The following is a 21,219-nucleotide window of genomic DNA, read 5'->3' as shown; positions in this document are numbered from 1 at the left end:
AGGTGCTCCCCTGAAGGTTTACCTGGGACACACCTGGTCAGAGCTGCTGTCCCCGCTCCCCACCTTGTTCAGACACCTTTTGGTTTATAAAGGGTGTCCCAAAATCCACGCAAGAAGTAATTTTGATAGAAAATACAGGTTTATAATTAAAAATTGTAAATTTTTTATTGATTCATAAAGTATACAGTACAGTGGGGCCTTGACTTACGAGTTTAATTCGTTCCGAGACCGAGCTTGTTAACTCAAATTACTCTATCAACTCAATGCAAAAAATCAGCCGAGAGACAGCGGGGATCTCAAAAAACTCGTTAGTTGGGACACTCGTAAGTCAAGGCCCCACTGTATAAGGGTTATGTATGGAATAGCACATCGGGTATGCTGGCACATACGCAAAGCCGTGGTCTTCATTGGTCTTCATTGTCCCTGCTCCTGGGCCATAATTGGTACTTGGTAATGCTTATCAAATTGAAGGGATTGAAATCAAAGGGCAACAGATATTAGAATCTGATTCAATAAACCAAGTAAAATTAGGCTTTTATTTTTTGTTGTTGTTGTTAATGCTCACACAAAATTCAAATCTTGCGTGAATTTTGGGACACCCTTTATAAAGCACTGCCTGTACTCATGATGTCTTGGCATCATCACAGGAGGAAGTTGAAATAGCAAGATCCCCACGCTAGGGGAACTGAGGTAGGTGCTCAGAGCCAGGGGACACGAGAGCCCAGCTCGCTGGGCTGGATGCACCTGCTTCCTCTCCAGACGTTTGGAGTGTGTAACCTGCAGAGGCTGCTGGGGCCTTTGCATAACCCGACCCCTTCAAAGCGAGGCAGCCGGTGTACTCTGGTTCCCCCGCAGCAAGCTTTGTACCAGGCCTGATGGCCACGCTGAATGCTCAACTCTCTCAAATCCGTTCCTGCCGCTTACAATTCCCTTTGGTTGTTTACTCAGCCATCCCTGTATTCACACCAAGCACTTAACTGCGTGCCAGGTCCCGGAGTTCACCGCTAATGGTGGTTTTGGAATGATAACATATTCAAACCAAGCTGTCTTCCGTTAGAAAGCACTGACTCAGTTCTTTTTATGCTGGTATTGCAGAGTCAGCATTTTTGCCTGCTTTTTCTTTTTTTCGTTATATTTTCTTGCATAAACAAATAAAATAATGATGGAGACAGAAAGCACAGAGAGGTTCCAAATGCAGACCCAGACATAAGCTTGTGTGGAGTGGTGATAGTGACCTCCATGATGACCAGGGAGTTTAAATAAGATGGTATAGGTAAGAATAAATAGGGTTCAAGGCTACTAGTGGCATGAATGAACACATAAGGTTGCGAAATACAAACATTCAAAAAGAAACTAGTGACTGCAGGGGAGACGGGAGATAGTGCTGGAGTAGAAATAGTGAAAAGTGCTGTGAGACTCAGAGGTCAAGTGTTTGCTCTTGGGTATCAGCTGACATTGTCAGGGGGATGTTCAGTTAGAGCTTAAACCTGTTTATCCTGACGGGTGAATCAGGTATAATTCATGAAACCCTTCGGCTTCACGAGATCTCCCAACAGACCAGCTGTTGCAAGAAGTCAGATTTATTGCTTGAAAAAGGTAAGATGAACTACAACTATTTAACAATCAAAACAAAGAGACTTTGCCCCAAAAAACAGCTTTGTAATGTATAAAATTCTAAAATACAAAAAAGGCAGTTGAAAAATCTATAAACATGTAATGCTAAAACAACAACAACAACAAAAAAAACACAGAACACCAAAACCCTACTTCTTAAAAATTGAAATTCCTTTCTTTTCTTCTCCTGTTCACCAGGGAAGGTATAGTCAGTTTTAAATTGATCAACATTTAGGAAAAGACCCACAACAAACAAACAAACAAAAACACATTTCTGATTTCAGTGTTGATTCTCTGGTTTGGGAACCTGAGCTTGCTATCTATTGCTGTTTTATTCCCCTTTTTTCTCTTTTGTTCACATTTTCTGGGAGGAAACTTTCCCTGAATATTCTGAGACCACTGGCTGAGCAAGAGCCAGCTACTCACACAAGGACCTAGAGATGAATCTGAGTTTAATTTCACTTTTAGAAGAAACCACCTTTATTTTTATTTTCTCTTCTCATCAAAGCCACTTCACTAAAACAACTTTTTTCCCCCGTTATAAAAATTCCCCCAAATCAGTGCTGCATCTCAGTATCTGTAATGGATGTGCCCATGTTCTGTCTAGTAATAAATGTGATTTTTCCATTTTCGATGGCTTAAGGAGTAAAAACTGTGATCCCGGCAGCTTCTCCAAAGTTAAACAAAAGTTGCCATGTGACCAAACTATTCCAATCTCAGCTGTACACCCAAGAGAATGGAAAACATATGTTCACCCAAAAACTTGTACACAAATGTTTGTATTATTCATAATAGCCAAAAAGTGGTGGCAACCCAAATGTCTGTCAACTGACAAATGGATAAACAAAGGTGTAATATTCATACAATGGAATATTACTCAGCCATGAAAAGTTGGTATGTTCATACAATGGCATATTACTCAGCCATAAAAAGGAATAAAGTACTGATCCATGCTACTACACAGATAAACCTTGAAGAAACTGTGGTCAGTGAAAGAAGCCAGACACAAGGGACCACATATTGTGTGATTCCATGTATATGAAGTGTACAGAATAGGCAAATCCTTAGGCAGAAATTAGGAACAGAGAGTAAATCAGTGGTTGCTAGGGGATGGGAGACAGGTTGCGACTCTAGACATGGAGTTTCTTTTTTGGAATGATGGAAATGTTCTGTATTTAGTGGTGATGTTGGCACAACGTTGCAAATATACTAAAAACCACTGAATTTGTACACTTTAAAATGGTAATGGAATGTTGAATTTTTTAAAAGAATAGTGATCTTTGAGATGGTGAAAGAAAGGTAAAGCTATTAGAATATTCCTGTGCTATTTGGGGAATATGAAATTTGGGGTGCATTCAGGTGGGATCTTTTGAATGCTCCAAGACCTAGTTTTAAAATTCTTCAAACCTAAGAAAGATGCTCCTACACAGTCTACAGTCCACATACCCTGTGGGTCGCCAGCTTCCCAGGCCCCTGGCACTCACCGCCATGCCCGTCAGGAGTCAGTGGCCCGCAGTTTGGAGGCCGGGAGTGATTATGTCAGCAAGCTGACTTCCCCACCCTGGACATAACGTGTGTGTGCTGACTTCCCCACCCTGGACATAACGTGTGTGTGCTGACTTCCCCACCCTGGACATAACGTGTGTGTTGCTGATTGCCCACCCTGGACATAGCATGTGTGTGCTGACTTCCCCACCCTGGACATAACGTGTGTGTTGCTGATTGCCCACCCTGGACATAGCATGTGTGTGCTGACTTCCCCACCCTGGACATAACGTGTGTGTTGCTGATTGCCCACCCTGGACATAACATGTGTGTGCTGATTTCCCCACCCTGGACATAACATGTGTGTTGTGTGACCATATGGTACCATTGTTTTGGTTTTAAGTATTTAAAACAGATGAAGTGACTGTACCAATTCACATTTACCCCTGTGAATCCACCCAAGCCAATGTCTTCTGCTCAGCTCCCAATGCCAAGCACCCATCATACATTTACATAGGCAAATAACCAGGACAACTGCTGAAACAATGGAATCCTCTTGATTTTACTGATTAGAGTTGAGCTGCCAAAGGTACTGGGTTTTCATACACAGTAGTAGCCAACGAGTTTGTGATCAGACTTCTGAGACATCTGTGACATCCACCTTCTGAAACATCTGTGAACCCAGGGGGACGCGGGGAGGAAGAAGCAGGAGACTTAGAGGCTCCTGAAAACAGCGGCCAGAAAGCCCATGCATCCCTCCTCAGCAGCAGAGCCAACCTGACACCATGTGACACTGGGGTTCCTGGCCTCCGCAAGAGAACTTCCTGTTTTGCCTGGGAGGTTCCCATCAGAGAGCAGGAGGTGAAGAGCAGAAAACTCAGAAAGCTAACAGGTTAGGTGCTGGATTGGCAAGAGCTGACGAGCCCAGACACAGAGAGCTCCCCATATTGTACAGAAACACATTTGGCATCATCGTGTGCACGAGATAAAGAACGGCGAAAGCTGTTTTAAAGGTACAGCCAGGGGTCGTGTAGTACAGGGATGAAAAGGTCCCAAATACCCCAAATGCCCCAGATGGCTTCACCAGCAGAGCAGACAGCAGTAGAAGCCATCAATGAGACGAGCACAACAGCCTGTGAAAGGCAAAGCCAAGCCCCACACGTTCTGATAGCTTCTAATGACATTACTGCACCACGCCAAGTCCAAAAGGGGCTGATGTTTACAATGATGACCATGACTCATCAAGAAAAGGTGAAATACTCTCCGGTATACTCTGTTTACTAAGGCAGGGAAGTGTGTAATACAGCTTAGAAAGATTTCCCTCAAAAAATATTAATATTTTAAAGATTCAGCACTTCAGGGGTTAATCCTCTGTGATCTGAATATTTGCTTACATGCCTCCTTTTACAACAATGCTAGTAAATGAGGCATTGCTCTTTTTAAATAATCATTAGTATCAAATTATTGGCACCATTCAGTTTTAAGTACAGGGACAGGAGAGCAAACTATACAACACAACATAAAAATACAGTTCTGATACAAATATATGAGATCAGTTCCACTTAACAAGCGGTCTTAAGAAATGGATGGACATTTTACACACAAGGAAATATAGCTAGTAAATCATCACATGGAAAAGTGCTCGGCCTTGCTAGCAGTTAATGAAATAAAACAACCTTTCAAGGACAACTGTACACACCTATTAAACAAGCAAAAATAAATTAAAATGGCAAAACCCAATACTGGCAGAGCTATTGGTAAATAGAAATGCTTATACATTGCTGGTGGCATCATAAATTGTAGGAGTTCAAGCATTCGGAGGGGATCGAGGGGGTTGACCTTTACGGTCCTTCCAACCCAAAGATTGGATCTTTCTAGAAAGCAATCTGGCAATAAAGTAAGAGTTATACAATACTTCATGCTCTTTGACCTCACAATCCCTCTTTGGAGATATTCCCAGGGGGGGAGAATCCAAAGGAAGGGTAATTTTTTTTACAAAGACATTCATAGCAGCACTATTTATAAGAGTGAGAGCTTGGATATAACTCAAATATCTAATAATGGGGAGCAGTGAGGTTAACCATGTTATAAGGATATAAAGATATTTAAATTGGTGAGAGCAGGATCTGTATTGAAAAGAGAAGTTATGTGTTAGGCGGAGAAGTACAACCAAAGAGTGTGTACACACCGATCATACCACTGTAAAAAAGGTGTGCATATTCATTGAGAAAGCTTGGGAAACAATTTGGAGGGCTAGTTTGTGGCTAGGGGGTTCCTTTATTCCTGCAAAGTTGTTCAAGTGCATAATAAAAATTTAAAAACACATTTCTGGAAACTTACAAAAAGAGAGCAGAGTTTCTTCTGGTCAAGGTTCTAGCAACAGGATAGGAATTGATCAACTTTAGAAATAATTCTCCTTTATGGAACACCCCCAATGAATCCTGATATTGAATCACCTTAATCTTGTAAGGATTTTTAGAATTTAAGCTATAATTTCCTACTTTGGGTTCAATCATAAATTCTGTGTATCCCAAATAATATCGAATTTAACAAAGTCACACATGAAATTATGTTTCAGATTAAGCTGAAGTACCTCGAGTCCTGGTGATTGCAACTTTCCTTTTTAGTTCACCTACTCGTGTCTGAATAAAAATGAATGTTAAAGACTTTAAAAGATCTGTGTATTTACCAGTGTAAATGAAAAACCAGCAATAAAGAATTATTCTCTCGTTAAAAATGACTCTTTAGCAAACAGTCAAAGCTTGGTGTAAATTTCAATCATACAAAATCACATGATTGAGATTGATAGCAAAGGATTCTGCGCCTTAGTACCCCTGTGGTTATCAATGAATACACACAGGTACTTCTGAAAAGGGATCCCCATTTTTCCATTTTTTTTCGCCAAGACTTACAAATCCTGTCTCCACTACATTGAGTAGAAGAAAAACTCTAATACTCAGGAGACATTAAATAACTTTTCCAATAAAAGTCAAGCCAGATGTTGGCTTCAACTAACCATGGGGACCTGGGCGAGCAGAGCACACATTTGCATGTTGTGCTAGAGTGAGCACACAAAGCCCGAAGAAGGAAAATGACAGAAGGCACCATGCCGTCCTCCAGGCAGCAAGGGGAGAAGTCACAGTTCGGTCATCAACAGTCTTTTCATCATTTTCTCTCTCTCCAGTTCCTGCCGGAGCGTCTCTGCACTGAAAAACAGAGTAGGTGACAAAACAGTAAGATAAAGCCTCAAAAATCACAAGAGCGGGCTTGCTGAAGTTGTCGCCCAGATTCGTTCTTGGTTGTAGTTCTTGACTTTTTCTGTCAGGCTCTTTCAGGGCCCCCTACATTTGCTAGCACGACAATGACCTGAAATTGTCTGGCTACCTATTGGCTTCCCCCTCCAGACTGAGAGTTCCTCAGGGGACAGACTGTATATACGTCATTCGCCTCTGAACCCCCAGAGCCTAGCACAGGCACTGGTGCACAGTAGCCTCTCAGGAATGGTCTTTTGAGTGACTGGGACGATGTCCAGAGGCTAGGTTTCTTTAAATCAAGCTTTCAATTGGTCTCGTATGCACTTTCTCCTACAATTCCCTCCTATGTTTTAATAAGTAAAACTGAATTAAAATTGGCTGCTTTAAGAGATTGCTTCTAACTTCCTGGCCCTCAGGCCCAGTTGCCTATCTATGGAATCTGTCTCCACTGTTTGCACACACACACACACACACACACACACACACACACTCATTTAATGTCTGTCTCCTCTTCCCCAACACTAAATTGTAAACTTCGTAAAGGTTGGACTTTCACCTACTTTGTTCATCACACACACACACACACACACACACACTCATTTAATGTCTGTCTCCTCTTCCCCAACACTAAATTGTAAACTTCTTAAGGTACTTCACCTACTTTGTTCACTGTACATCCCTAGCACCTCAAGTACTGTCTAGCCTTTGAAGGCATGTCAATAAACCCAGAAAAAAATGAATGAAAGAATGAATGACTGGGTTGTAGACGTCACAAACACAGTGAACCTAAGGCCTGTGCCTGGTTTCCCTGACCCACCTGGCTGCCAGAGAAACAGGCTTCCGAGTGGTGTAGATGGTCTGCACTGTGGAGATGGTCTCTGTCAAAGGCCTCAGGGTCACGGCTGGGATCAGCGGGGAAGACTGGCCAGGGCAGCACTGTAATTTACTGTCTCTAAAGTCTGCCTGGAGAGGAAACAGGAACGAGGAAAGCAATCTCAGTCTAGGTTTCCCTGCACTCTGTCAGCTGCTCCCTAAGCCATACCATGCAATTCCTGTTACTTTTTGGTAACAGCTAAACTCAATTGTCATTTATTAAGTGATTTTACTTTGTGCCAGACACTATGTGAAGTACTTGACACACATTGCCTCCGGACAATGCTGTAAGGTGGAGATCATATTTCATCACATTTTAGACCCCATCATTGTAAGATGCACCATTTTTCCATGTGCCACTACTGAGAAAGAAAAATGTGACCAATCAAACTTTGTCCCACCCCCCATTGTAATGAGTTTTTTATTTCAGAGATGTTTAAAGGTGAAAAAAAAATGTGCATCTTAGAACAGATTTTATGGAAAAGGAAAGTGAGGCTCCAGAGAGGTCAAGAATCTTCCCAAGGTCACACAGGGTGTGTTAAGAACCAGTATTTAGAACCAGGGTGAGCTGGCTCCATAACTGGTGTCTTTCACCACCATAGCAATGGTTCCAAAGTATGGTCCCCAGACTGGCAGCATCAGTGTTATCTTGAAACTTGGTAAAAATGCAAATTCTCAGGCCCCACCAAAGACCTCTGGAACCAGAATGTCTGGGGAAGTCCAGCAGTCCGGGTTTTCACAAGGCCTCTAGATAATTCTGAAACCAGGGAACGTTTGAAAACTACTGGTCTAGAGAATACTGCCTTAAAAGGCATGATATGCTTATTACTTTTATATAGAAAACTTAGGAGACATATAAAAGCAAATAAATGAAGAAATTCCATAATCCTTTACTGTTGTTGTCAGTATACATCCTCATTGTATTTTTTCTGTGCATGCTTTTTGCTTCTTTTATATCCTTTAGATAATGCCAGCTTCATATCTTATAACTTGATTTTTCACACTATTTCCTGGCTTTCTAAAGAAGAGGCATTGACCATCAAATGAGCACTACATTTAGACAGAAGATAACTTATCCCTTCTAAGAAAACATGAAAAATCTCTAAAAAAAATCAAGTATAGCTATTGTTCTGTAAGGATATATTTGGCTTGAGCGGTGGGGAGAGGCTTATCTTTGAGAGGTCATGAGAGGCTATTGCTGAAAAATACAAGCCCCTTTTTGTTTTACACCTGTCTCCAGAGGGAAAACTGACCTGGCCTGGAATGGAGCAATGCCAACGATTTGCCCATGAAGAAGGGAGCATCAGACATTTTCCAGCATGTAGTGTTTGCCACAAAGAGCTTGCACAAATGTTGGGCTGTAGTCATCTTATGTGTGGTCCACCAGATAATTCTGGCTCATCACTTTCCAGGCCCCTGGTAGGGCTGCTCTTCCCCACCCTCTTTAAAGGTAGGCATGGCCTCCAGGACAGTGTGGCTCAATAGTTGAGCATAGACCCATGAACCAGGAGGTCATGGTTTGATGCCTTTTAGGGCACATGCCTGGGTTTTGGGCTCGATCCCCAGTAGGGAGTGTGCCAGAGGCAGCTGATAAGTGTTTCTCTCTCATCATTGATGTTTCCATCTCTTTCTCCTTCTCCCTTCCTCTCTGAAATCAATAAAAAAAATATATTTTTTTTAAAAGTTAGGCATGGCCACATGCTTTTCTTTGGCCAAGGAAACGTGAGTTGAGGTGCCATATTTTGTTTCCTTTGAAAGATTTAAGAGCCAGTGTGCAACTTATTGCCTCTTTTTTCCCTTCTGCCACTGTGCTAGCAATGTTCTAGGTGGCAGCTGCTCCATTAGCCTGGGTCCCAGAAAGAGGATGACACCCTCAGCCCATCCATGACGGACATACAGCATGAGCAGGAAATTCAGTTTGTCATTTTCAAGCATGACTTAGCCCATCCTGATACAGGAGCTGGAGTAAAAAGTTGTTTTATTGTTTTAGTGATCTAGGTGGAGGTTGAGCTTTTAATGTCACTTTTGATACTCTCTTGGAAAAGGGGGAAATATGGCACAAAGGCAATGGTGGGTAAGAGTGCTAGCATGAATCAAGGCAGTGGCACCAAACTATATTAGCAGCCATTATATTCTTCAAGGCCATGCACTCCAGGTAGAAAGAAAAAAAGCTAGCTTCACTTAAGAATGACCTTGGGGAGCAGCGAAATTTACTAATATTATTAAATCTCAACCCTGAGTACTCATCTTTTTAATAGTTGTTGAATGAAGCATGTTTTTGCTCCTTGAGTGTTTATTCCTTCCCCCCTTCCTCTTCTCATGCCCCACTCCCTTGCTCTCTGCATTTTAGTTCTTCTTGCTTTGATTTCAGTCCCTTGAACATGGGATGATCCCTTTTGCCCCATGTTCATGCTGTTCCCTCTGCCTCCTCCAGCTGCCTTCAAACCACTCTTGCCCAGTTCTTAAAAGTCCCAGCGTGGTTTCTGACATTGGTTTCCTGCTCTGCCTTGGCCCCCAGCTTTTCAGGAAGGGCTTCCCTGGGTGTCTCACGGCACTGCCAAGGCTGGGCAGGAGGCCAGAGTGCCCATTATGGCCAGCTGAGGGAAGAGGAGCCAGAGTTTCCAGCTGGGGAACTGTGCCTAGCAAAACTGCAGGGGTGGGATGAACGTCGGAGTAATAACATTTAACAGCCTGGCCCAGCCCCTGTGTCTCTGTCCTCTCGTTCTTAAAAGGCAGGTGCTGGCAACAGCTCATGCTCCTCGAAATGGATGTTCTGGGAGCCTGTTTTTGCCTTTGCCTGGATTGTGTACACCTTCCCTCTCCATGTGACTCAAACCACCTCAAGTAGTGACCATAATCCAACTCATGAGACTGCCCTTGGAGCTACCCCAAGGTCACTACAGCCCACCTCACAGATCCCCCAGAGGGGCCAGAAACCCTTTGGAAGGAGGATCAGGAATCACTTGGTTCTAGGAATTACCTAGATCTGATCCCTGGGAGGAGGGGGTGAGAGCAAAAGAGGAGAGACCCTGGACTCCCCGTCTGTGCTCTGGACAGCCACCCATGATATAGTGAGCTCCTGCAGCCATGTTCATTTAAAGAAAAGAACTGAGCAACTGAAAAGAAACTTGGAAATTATCAGACCCTCTCGTTCTGCAGATGAGGAAACTACAGCACTTAAATGTTAAAAAGCATTTTAACTGTTGGCAGCGAGTAGAAGCTGCCCGGCAACACAGAGAGAGGTGATGGCTGGAAGCCAGTTGTCACAACTACTGGCTCTTGTTAATTACACCACCTGCCTCTCCAGCCTTGAGAAACAACAATCACACTTGACATTTGTGGGATGGTCTGTGGCCAGTAAAACATTTTCAAGTTCTTCATCCCTTTTGATTCTAGCCACAACCAGATACAGGGAGGATATTCTTATTACTGGGTCTGCTTTAAATAAGAGGAGACTGGTGTTCAGAGTGGTCAAGTGACGTATCTAAAATCACACTATTATCAAGATGCAGATCCAACTCAAAAGAATAAAAAACTGGGACTCAAACAAAATACCATGTCTACGCATGTTCATGGCATCACGATTTACAATAGCCAAAAGGTGGAAACAACCCAATACCCATCAATGAATAAAAGGATCAACAAACTGCAGCATGTACGCACAATGGCATATTATTCCTCCATAAACAGAAATGAAGTACTGACACGTGCTACAATGTGCACGAGCCTCAAAAACATACTGAGTGAAAGAAGCCAGACACAAAAGGTCATATGATTCCTTTGATATGAAATATCCAAACTAGGAAATTCCATAGAGAAGGAATGCAGATTGGTGGCTACTAGGGGCTAGAGCAGCGGTTCTCAACCTGTGGGTCACGACCCCTTTGGGGGTCGAACGACCCTTTCACAAGGGTCACCTAAGACCATCGGAACACACATATATAATTACATATTGTTTTTGTGATTAATCACTATGCTTTAATTATGTTCAATTTGTAACAATGAAAATACATCCTGCATATCAGATATTTACATTATGATTCATAACCGTAGCAAAATTACAGTTATGAAGTAGCAACGAAAATAATTTTATGGTTGGGGGTCACCACAACATGAGGAACTGTATTAAAGGGTTGCGGCATTAGGAAGGTTGAGAACCACTGGGCTAGAGGGAGGCAAGAAATGGGGAGTGACTGTTGAGTGGGTATGAGGTTTCCTTTGGGGGTGATAAAAATGTTTTGAAACTAGATAATGGTGGCAGTTGCACGGTTCTAAATGTACTTTCACTGACTTGTCACTTTAAAATGGTTACTTTTAGCCCAGCCAATGTGTCTCAGTGGTTGGTCACTGGTTTGATTCCCCATCCGGATACATGCCCGGGTTGCGGGCTCCATCCCCCGTAGGGGGCATGCAGGAGGCAGCCGATTGATGAAGTTTCTCTCTTATCAATGTTTCTCTCTCCCTCCCTTCCTCTCCCTCTAAAAATTAATAAAAACATATTTAAAATGGTTAATTTTATGTTTGTGATCAGATCAAGTATGCCCTCACCCTCTCCTCCTCCCATGGATCGGATCTAGGTAATTTCTAACTAAAAGATGGAAACCCCCCCAGACCCTAGCTCCTTCCAAAGTCAGAGTTGACAGTGATCAAAGGAAGCTGTTGGCATGGCTCCTGGCGTCCCACAGCACAGCATGCCACGTGGGAACAATGCCTTTGAGTGCAGACGGGTTCTCTGGATTAAGCTACTTACGGTAAACTGCGGCCCCGCAATGAAAGGCTCAGGAAACGAGGTCACTGGATCAACCGGGAATGTTTTTATCTTCAAAAAAGAGAGAAAACAAGTGTTACTTTCAGATTAGAAAACAACGTTTTGCCACCTTTGGCGGTGTGCTTTTTAAATCGAACTGAAGGATTCGAGGGAACACACGCAGAGCCTTCGTTGCTTGTGCAGGGAAACACACAGAGGCCCCGCAGGAGTGTGGCCAGTGGTTTTATCTGCGCCCCTTGTTGTAGTCTCATGTTTGGGGGGCACCCCAGGCTTACCTCACCCTGGAACCCCCTTCACTGGGGTCTGCTGGGGCCTCCCAGGCATGCTGGGCCCTATCCCTGGCCTGACCCACTGACCAGGTGCACATGAGGCAGGCCGGGCTGCCTGGGTGGCTGCAGGGAAAGGACTAGAGAAGCTGAGAGGCCACATTTTGGGACACAGTCTATCACGGTGGACAGAGGAGTGACTTACCCAAGATTACACATTAGTCCAGAGCTGGACCAATTAGGCCAGAAAGCACTCCCTATCTGCTCACGTTAGTTGTTGAACTCCCTGTACACTCTGGGCCACGGAGGAACCCGCATAAGCCTGTGAGAATCCTGCCACCGTGGCCTTCAGAAACAGAAGGCATGGCGATCAAAAGGGCCCAGTTCCAGGGGTGGCTGCAGCGCAGGGCTGGTCTGAGAGAGTGGGGTGCGCCATCTGATCAGGCAGTGGTGGGTGGCCAGAAAGAGCATTTGCTTCCGTTCTTTGCCTGGTCAATACGTCTTTGGTCTCCTGGATCCTTGGGGCATGGGGGGAGCCGCCCTAGAGAACTGCCCGCATGCCCAGGGGCCTGATGGCTCTGGCACTAGCTTTGTCTGCAGCCTCAGGGCACAGAAACTGCCTGCACACCTGCTGGGGATGCACACTCTGCCCCCCCACCCACACCCCCCAGAGGGTTGCAGCCGAGACACCTGCCCATTGGGAGCAGCCTTTGTGTCCCTCAGGGTCTTGCCTATGGAACCTGGGATGGCTCCTTGGTGCCCTTGAGTCACTCTAATGGGGAGTAAAGTAGGAATGAGCAAGTTCACATCAACCAGACCCAAATTTGCTGAGGTTTCCGAATGGGTGGGATAGGTCTCAATCTAACTGATCTGGGAATGATAATGTCCTTGCAATAGTCAGAGAGAGGTCCAGCCCAAGTCTGCTCCCCTCCCCCAACTTCTCTTCCGCCTCTTTAAACATCTCCAAATTCCCAGCATGGACCCCACGCTTTGCCTTAAGACTCAGGTGCCAACTCAGATTGCTGGTGGCGGCTGCCTGCGGCCCAGCAAGACTGGGACTGAGGCCAGTGCCATGTGGTGCATGCTCCTTGTGCGACCTAGTGGCTCCACGTGGTGTTCTGAGACCAACAGCCAGATGAAAGGTAACGTACAGGTGAGACTCTCAGACCAGCATGGAGTAGAAAGGGAGAGAGGTTGATTATTGCTATGAAAGGAATGTGAACGTTGGCAACTCCGAAGAATTATGTTGTACCTGCTCTAAATAAGAAAACATCTATTCCAGCAGCTGTGCTCCATGGCCAAGCATGGTCTCCTGACGGTGCTGTCACTTGGTATAACCGCTTTAGCAAGGGAGCGAAGTCAGTCCCAATTCTGGACCTAGCAGGGTCCAGCCCCGTGGTCGGCAAACTGCGGCTCGCGAGCCACATGCGGCTCTTTGGCCCCTGAGTGTGGCTCTTCCTAAGACTTAGGAGTACCCTAATTAAGTTAATAACAATGTACCTACCTATATAGTTTAAGTTTAAAAAATGTGGCTCTCAAAAGAAATTTCAATCGTTGTGCTGTTGATATTTGGCTCTGTTGGCTAATGAGTATGCCGACCACTGGTCTAGCCTGAGAAAATAAAATGCCTGATGCCAGAGCCTACATGTGTTCCCTGGGAAAGTGACACACTGGGAACCAAACCCGCGCCCTGCGGTAGAGAACCGGTTAGGTAAATGGTGGACCACTCACCTAGGGGCATATAAACTGTCACAGAGAATGTGGTAACAAGGACAAGGTAGAAAGAACACAACGTTAAGTGAAAAACAGAAGATGGCATGGGTACTATGCTTTAACTCTGTAAAAATATGAATACGTATTAGCAGGAAACATGCAAAAATGAAAAAAACAACAACGTGCTAGGTTGGGGTTACGGGTGATTCCTTTCAAGTCATTATGTAATACTCATGTTATCTTGATAAGTAGCAAGAAAGACACGTTTTAAAAAGCTTTTATTTTCAGTAGAAATGCAACTAAGAATTTCCTCTCTGGGAAAAGCATCTGTGCTCATTGAAGCTCTAGGATAACAAGCTTCCTGGTTCTGGAGACCTGGTTCTAGCGACGAAGGGCCAGGACTGCAGCCCCGTGTCCCAATGTGACCAGAGCAGGCGTCCATCATGAGGCGAGAGCACCTGTCAGCCGGCCTCCTCGGGGGGGTCTGAGGCTCCTGCACACCCCTGCGGCCGCCGCCTGGTGGCTCCTGCCCGCCTCGCCTCTCCTGGCCAGGCCCCTCTCCCTGCTGGGTACCTACCAGCCTCGTTTTGATTGGAGGGTGCATGCAAACTCCAGTGGTCTCTTCCTTCATGGGGAGAGAGAGTGGAGGAGAGCAGCGAGAGTGGGCACAGTGGGGGGCGCTGGCGGGCTCTGCCTGCTCACAAGGAGAGGAGAGAAGGGGAGGAGGAGGTGGTGAGAGATGGGGAGGAGGAAGAGGAAATAAGGGAGGGGGAAGGAGAGAAAGATAGCACAGTGCAAGACGGATCTGTCAACTCCTGCTCTCAAGCCAGTCTCACCCGCAGCCTACTTCCAGCCTCTGGCCAACTGGAGGCTAGTCCCTCCCGCCGCCCTCCTCTCTTCGCCTTCTCTCCTCCTCTCTGGCCCATATCTGTCTCCTCCATCATCTGAGCAGAACTCCGCCTCAAAACCCCAACCCGGTGGGGGTGGGTAGAGGCCGTCTCCTGTGCCAACTGCACGGGACTGGCAGTGTCTTCCTGGCACGCTGTTGAGGATTCTGAAGCATTGCCCAGGCCAAGCCAGAAAGCTGTGAGTGAGTGATGTCGGCATGGGGCACTATGAGGGGTGGCCACACACATGGGAGCGACCACCTTCCATGCCTGGTGGCCTCCTCCACTCTGCTAAACAAGGGTCCACCTTATGGCGAATCGGTGAGCAGATGCCCAGGAGAGTGCTCCAGGAAAGAGATACGTCGGCGGCGAGGAGGAACGCAGAGTTTAGGGCCGAACCTGTCATCTCTATCTGTGCGGCCCATATCTGTCTCCTCCATCATCTGAGCAGAACTCCGCCTCAAAACCCCAACCCAGTGGGGGTGGGTAGAGGCCGTCTCCTGTGCCAACTGCACGGGACTGGCAGTGTCTTCCTGGCACGCTGTTGAGGATTCTGAAGCATTGCCCAGGCCAAGCCAGAAAGCTGTGAGTGAGTGATGTCGGCATGGGGCACTATGAGGGGTGGCCACACACATGGGAGCGACCACCTTCCATGCCTGGTGGCCTCCTCCACTCTGCTAAACAAGGGTCCACCTTTTGGCGAATCGGTGAGCAGATGCCCAGGAGAGCGCTCCAGGAAAGAGATACGTCGGCGGTGAGGAGGAACGCAGAGTTTAGGGCTGAACCTGTCATCTCTATCTGTGAGAAAACATGCTGGCCTTCCCCTCCCACACCCACGGGCCCAGGCCTTGGCGGCTTGTATGAGCACTGGGGTACCCTGCTGCTTAGCTGGAAGATGCCAAGCATTGTGAGAAAATGCCACATCACTTGGGATACCAGTTTCCCCGCCCCAGCCCTAAATTGTGCCATGCACCCGGCAGAGGTCCAGCAGCGTGTACTGGTGAAAATGAGGATGGTGAAGAGAGAATGCTCTGATGTCAGGGGCGGGGACCGCTGACGGGGTTAGCTTGGGTTTCAGGGAGGGACCATTCGCTCCAGAGAATAAACACGGGCATCCTGTCACTCCGGAGAGTCTCCTTACATAGTTGGTCTGATCCTGCCATAATGAATACAGTACAGCTGCTGGGTAAGCCTCATTGAAAGCTGGTCAAGAAAACTGCAGGCCTCTTTCCTGTCTCCACACGGATCTAACTTCGTCCTCTACCACGTGCGGCCCAGGACGGTTTCCGGGGGCTTTTACAACCGTTATCTCACAGTGGCCTTCAAGGCAGCCATTTTGTACTCTTCAAATCTGGGATGTGCAGAAATGGCATTTGCAAAGTCTAAATCCATGGGTCTAGACCCCTTCCTGATGGTTCTGAAGCTATTCTTCAGAAACAAGTGAGTCCATATGCGTCACCTGCAGTTAAGTTTAACCTCCCCCCTCCTCCACCCCCTGGCCCACTGTTCTCTCTGGTCCTCAGTATAAATCCTACATCTGTCCGTCCGACAGTATCCGTGGCCTGCATGAAGCTGGCTCCCGTCTGCCCTCAGGCTCGGTCCCCACCCCTGTCCCAGGCATCAAAGCCCCAGCCAGAACCACTACACCAGGGACCCCAGGCCGCGGGGCCCTTGCCTTTACAGGTACCAGCAGGCTCAATGTGTGCTCTTTGAAGAAAATAACAATTGGCCTAAATGACCAAGAATCATGGACGCCCTGCCTAGGAGCCAACATGGGTACAGCCCGCCAGTGTTTGAATTGAAGGTTATCATTGTGACTTAAGGCTTTGCCCAGCATTGGACTTTCTTATGCTCAAGAAATGTTGATCCCAAAAGCACCTCTGACCTTTCTAAACAGGCATCTGAGTGGACAAAAGAACATTCCTGCGGCTCCCGCACGCTTGACTCTAGGAACTGAGCAGGAAGTGAGATAACATGTAACAGGACACTCTTCTGAAAGGCCGTTCTATTTTCTCGGCCTGGTATTTCCTTTGCTCCTTGGGTCTTGCCCACATTCGGGCAGCTAGATTCTACTTGGCTTCTGCGTTTCAAAATCTGACTCTTTGGGGAAGATTTCAGCCTGGACAAATGACGATGCAAATGCATGAGGCTTCATCATCCAGATAAGGAAAGAGATTGCCCGTCTGAGGACAGAGGAGAAAGCCAGAGGGGAAGGGAGGAAGGCTGGACATTAGGGAGCACTGAGCAAAGGGGCCTGTGCCCCCATCTTTGGGCTGAGGCTGGGGAACAGAGATTCAAGCCAGAGCGGACCTGTGTCCCTCTGCTCAGGGAGAGCCGGGAGGTGGCAGGTCCCAGAGCAGCGGGGCTGTGTGGTGTGTCCAGCAGATCGGGATGCACACCCCAGCAGGACAGTGATTGGTGTTCCACTCTCCACGTGAGGGAAGCAGAGGGCCCCAATGTATGGGCAAGCGATGACATCACAAATTAGATGACGCCCTCCCTCTCTCCCATGCCCTGGAGAACACAGGGGGACTGAAGAGGTACCCTGATTTGAGTTGGGGTGAAGCTTTAGCCCTCATGATAGAATGAGGCTCAAAATAAAAACTAAGTTATGAGACAAATGGAAACCCAGTCACTCTGTGCCCAGCACAGCCTTCCTCTGGCTAGACCTGCCTCCTCCCTGACCAACCATCCCTGACCCAGAAGAGACCTGGGTTGTGACCGGCTCTGCTTTGCAGTTGGGTGAGTGGTTTATGAAATAACGGGGATCAGGGAGGGACAAACCCCAAAGAGAAAGCATCCATCCTCCTTCCAACCTCCCTCATTCTCTTAACACCAGCATCCTCTGCGCACTGCTCACACTCACACCCCTGCAGAGAACAGCAGATGGAGAGTGGGTGCTGTCTTCACTCACTGCCTTCTCTCCCCTCCCACCCCCACCCCACCTCTTCCATCTCAGGCAGAAACTGATCCGGTTATGAAGTCTGTGGTGCCGATTCGGGGACTGGGCAGACAACGAGCTGCAGAGGTGGTGGGACTTCGATTGCTAAATTGAGCTACACCATCAAGGAGTTGGGAATGAGAGAAGAAGAGGTTTGGGGAAAGGAGGGGAAAATGCTGCAAGAGTGAAGCTGGAAAGAATGTTTTTGTGAAGAGCTTGGGGATGAAAGTCCTCGCAGGTGGGCAGGGGGCAAGAGAGGTAAGAGGGCAGCAAAGAGATGCAAGAAGTGTTACCAGGTGGGAGTTTAACTTTCAACGTTTTTTTTTTAGAGATCCCAGTCAAAGTTTGAACCTTCTTATTATGCTTGGCTGTTTGGACTATGCTTCTTTGGAAACCACCCCGCACAGACTGGCTCATGAGGGTGGACAGTTACCAGGGTTAGACCAGCTCTGATAGTGTCTTGGGAGATGAAGGCAAGATAATCTATCCCCCTCACCTCTCCAGCTCCCTGTCTGTGCAGCTCTGTGCTCTCTTCTTTCCTCCGTTCTCCAAGGAACCAGGGCCATGATATGGCTTTTGGGGTCTCATTCGGCCCCAGACCTTAAGCCCCATCTCTCCTCTGCTGTCCCGAGTCACAGACAACATGATCCCCCATCACCCTTATCATGAGGGCAGAGAGGGCTGCTGCTTGCGTTGCTATGACACTGGGAGGAGCAGATGGAGGGCAGAGGACCAGACAGAGGGAGAAGCAGGCTGCCAGAGGCCCTCTTCCTCTCAGGAACCCTTAGGTACCCAAAGAAGACAGGACTCTAGAGCGAAGTGAGGGCAAAGCCAATGATGTCGAGGAAAGCCCAAATGGGGTGGGCTCCCGCCAAAATACCAGCCCTCCGGCTGCCTGCTGTGTGAACGTGCACTCACGCCTCAAATCCACGCAAGCAAGACAAAGGATGCTTCACCCTGAGAGCACGTATTCACCGCAACCTTCATGTGAAGTGGGCAGCCCGGTCTCGGTGCAGTACAAGGATCTCAGCCGTCCTGTGCCCGGGCAGTACAGCACCCTGGCCCCGGGTTCAGAGCTAAGAGCCCCCAGAGATGCCAGCCGGGTGTCCTGGGGAGAAGGAATGAGCTCCTGCTGCTGGAGGGGTACAGGCAGAGGCTGGACAGTCACTTGTTAGGCATTTGCAACTCATGTCATGGAACCTCTGGGTCGCTGCCTGACGCTGCTTCCTTTCTAACCTCAGTCTTATAGTCAAAGAAAAGATGGGCAATTCAATCTACAAGCTGGATCCATAACATGGTCTTAATTGAATCCCATGACTCCTATCAAAGCTATGATATATTTATATATAGATATTTCATAAACTAATCCTAGTTCTCAGATATATCCGGCCTTTTAAATAAATACTCAGCATTCTGTTCATGGTGTGTCCTCTGCATAGAATGCTTGGGTCTACTTTCTCCACATGGCAAACTCCTACTCACACTTGAAAACCCTGGTCCCGTGAAGCCTAGGAACGTTGCTTTCTCCCCTTTGCTTCCATAGGCTTTCAGACTGTACCTTAGGGCCTCTCTGGTCCTTTGGGGGATGCTGCCCTCCAGCTAGGCGGGATGTCCTCAGCTGGCCACCGAGGCCCGCCAGGATGTAACGGGTGTACTCATGGGGTACTGATGGAGCACCAGGCCCAGTCACCTAACCTGCTGCCCTTTGCTCCAGGCCCTTTGGCGAACTTTCCCCGTCTGGGGAGTGCTTTAAACACAGCCCTTCTCCCAGGCTCTTCTCCCAGGTGGCAAGTTCCCTAAAGAAGACGCCGGATGCAGCCCAGTCTGATGCGAAGAGCACCGGAGGAGGAGTCAGGACACTTGGGTTCCCGCGCCATCTCAGTCCCTGTGTGATTACCCCACACTGAGACTCAGTTTCCCCAACTGTGTAAAGGGATGATGAAGGCTCCTGTTTCTGAGTTACCCTCCCTTGGCAATTTTTCTAACAACAAGACCAGGAATAACTTGGTTCCATCCACTTGCACATGGGGAATAACTCGGAAGGTTCCTAGAACCGTCCGTTCTCAGCAGTTTATCCAAAGCTGCCGACTCGAAGCCCTGAGATGGTACCCATCTCCAGGTGAGAGGTAAAACTGTAAAATCACAGGGGATTGCCTTGGGCCAGCTGAGGCAGGACTGGTGATCATTCCTAAAGCCTGGACAGCATCATGCCCCATTTGAAAACCTTCCAGAAAGGTGTTTATCCACCAAATCCTCCTCCAGTGAGCCACACCCGAATGACTCCCCCTTCTGGCTTCTCCCTGTGCATCTTGTGCCTGGATCCCCTGTCCATTTTGGCCCTTTATCAACCTGCCTCCCCTCCAACCTCTGGCTGCCCTGTCCACTCCGAGCCTCACATGGCGGGGAGCACAGTGAGCTCTCAGGAGACGGTTTTAATTTGCCTCACATTTTGACTCACTTTCCAAATTTGTGGACCGTGACTGATGCTCAAGTAAACCCGGATATTACACTGAGCCAGAGATACATCCAAGTTTGCCTGTGTCCTCCAAAAATATCAGTAGTAACATCTTACACATACTTATGGTGCTTTGCATTCTTGAAAATTTCTCTCTCTCTCTCCCTCTCCCTCCCTCTCTCTCTCCATCCTTCTAACACTCGTAGGGCAGACAGTGTAAACGATGACAATCTTATTTGACAGATGAGGCAGTGGCTAGCCAATGGCAAGGCTCTTAAGGAGGGAGCAGAGATTGGAGCCAGGTCTGGCCTGCAGGACCCCTGTTCCGCACTCTCCTGCCTGCAGAGTCCCAGGAGGGCCCCCTCCTGAAGGGGAGACCTGTATGCAGCGGATGGAGGATGGCAGGGAGGCACGAGGGGCCTGGAAAGCCAGGTGAGGACGTGAGCAGGTGCTTCAGACCAGCGCATGTTGTTTAAGCGACAGGTGATGCCCCATGGGTGGGCATGCAGGGCGCAGCCCAGGAAGCCAGGAAGCCAAGCCCCAAGCACCAAGGAGCCCCAATGCTGGGGGAGCAGCAGGCGGTGGGGGTGGGACCAGCGCCATCTTCAGAGGAGAGGGAGCACGGCCCTCCCTCGCAGACTCTGGGTGGGACCGTGGCACCTGCATCCTCAACGAAAGCTGACCCCCAGCCCTCCAGGCTGAGAGTGGCACCAGGAAGAGCCTTCCCCACAGCGATGCCCACCTCTGTCCATCTGTCCCCCTGCCCAGGTGTCTCTACAGCCTGTGGCTTTTCTGGTTCTAGCGAAAGGGGAGGTTTACCAGAGGAGTGGCTTCTGTGAAATCCATCAGGAGGTCGCCGGGCTCCAAGGTAAAGGCACCTCCTCGGTCAGAGGGGCTCTACGGAGGAGGCGACAGAAACATCTCGGTTAATGACAGTGTGGGACTGACAGCGGAGTTTCACCC

The 21,219-nt window shown here is 47.7% G+C and overlaps 1 protein-coding gene across 1 annotated transcript in view; it reads right to left on the bottom strand.

The window, feature by feature from the left end:
- Nucleotides 1-3,637: 3,637 nt before the first annotated feature.
- EPB41L4B (erythrocyte membrane protein band 4.1 like 4B) overlaps nt 3,638-21,219 on the bottom strand; it is a gene marked incomplete at its 5' end in the record, with an annotated part of 112,829 nt that continues 95,247 nt past the window's right edge. Inside the window, 5 exons of the mRNA XM_014534454.1 lie at nt 3,638-6,305; nt 7,171-7,316; nt 11,977-12,045; nt 14,551-14,667; nt 21,076-21,153. Coding sequence (XP_014389940.1) covers nt 6,236-6,305; nt 7,171-7,316; nt 11,977-12,045; nt 14,551-14,667; nt 21,076-21,153 — 480 coding nt within the window. The remainder of the gene's footprint in view (nt 6,306-7,170; nt 7,317-11,976; nt 12,046-14,550; nt 14,668-21,075; nt 21,154-21,219) is intronic.

The sequence above is a fragment of the Myotis brandtii genome, unplaced genomic scaffold, assembly GCF_000412655.1.
Source record: "Myotis brandtii unplaced genomic scaffold, ASM41265v1 scaffold13, whole genome shotgun sequence".
Taxonomy (NCBI): Eukaryota; Metazoa; Chordata; class Mammalia; order Chiroptera; family Vespertilionidae; genus Myotis; species Myotis brandtii.
Note: the sequence above shows the minus strand (reverse complement) of the source record. Positions and strands in the feature narration are given on the sequence as shown.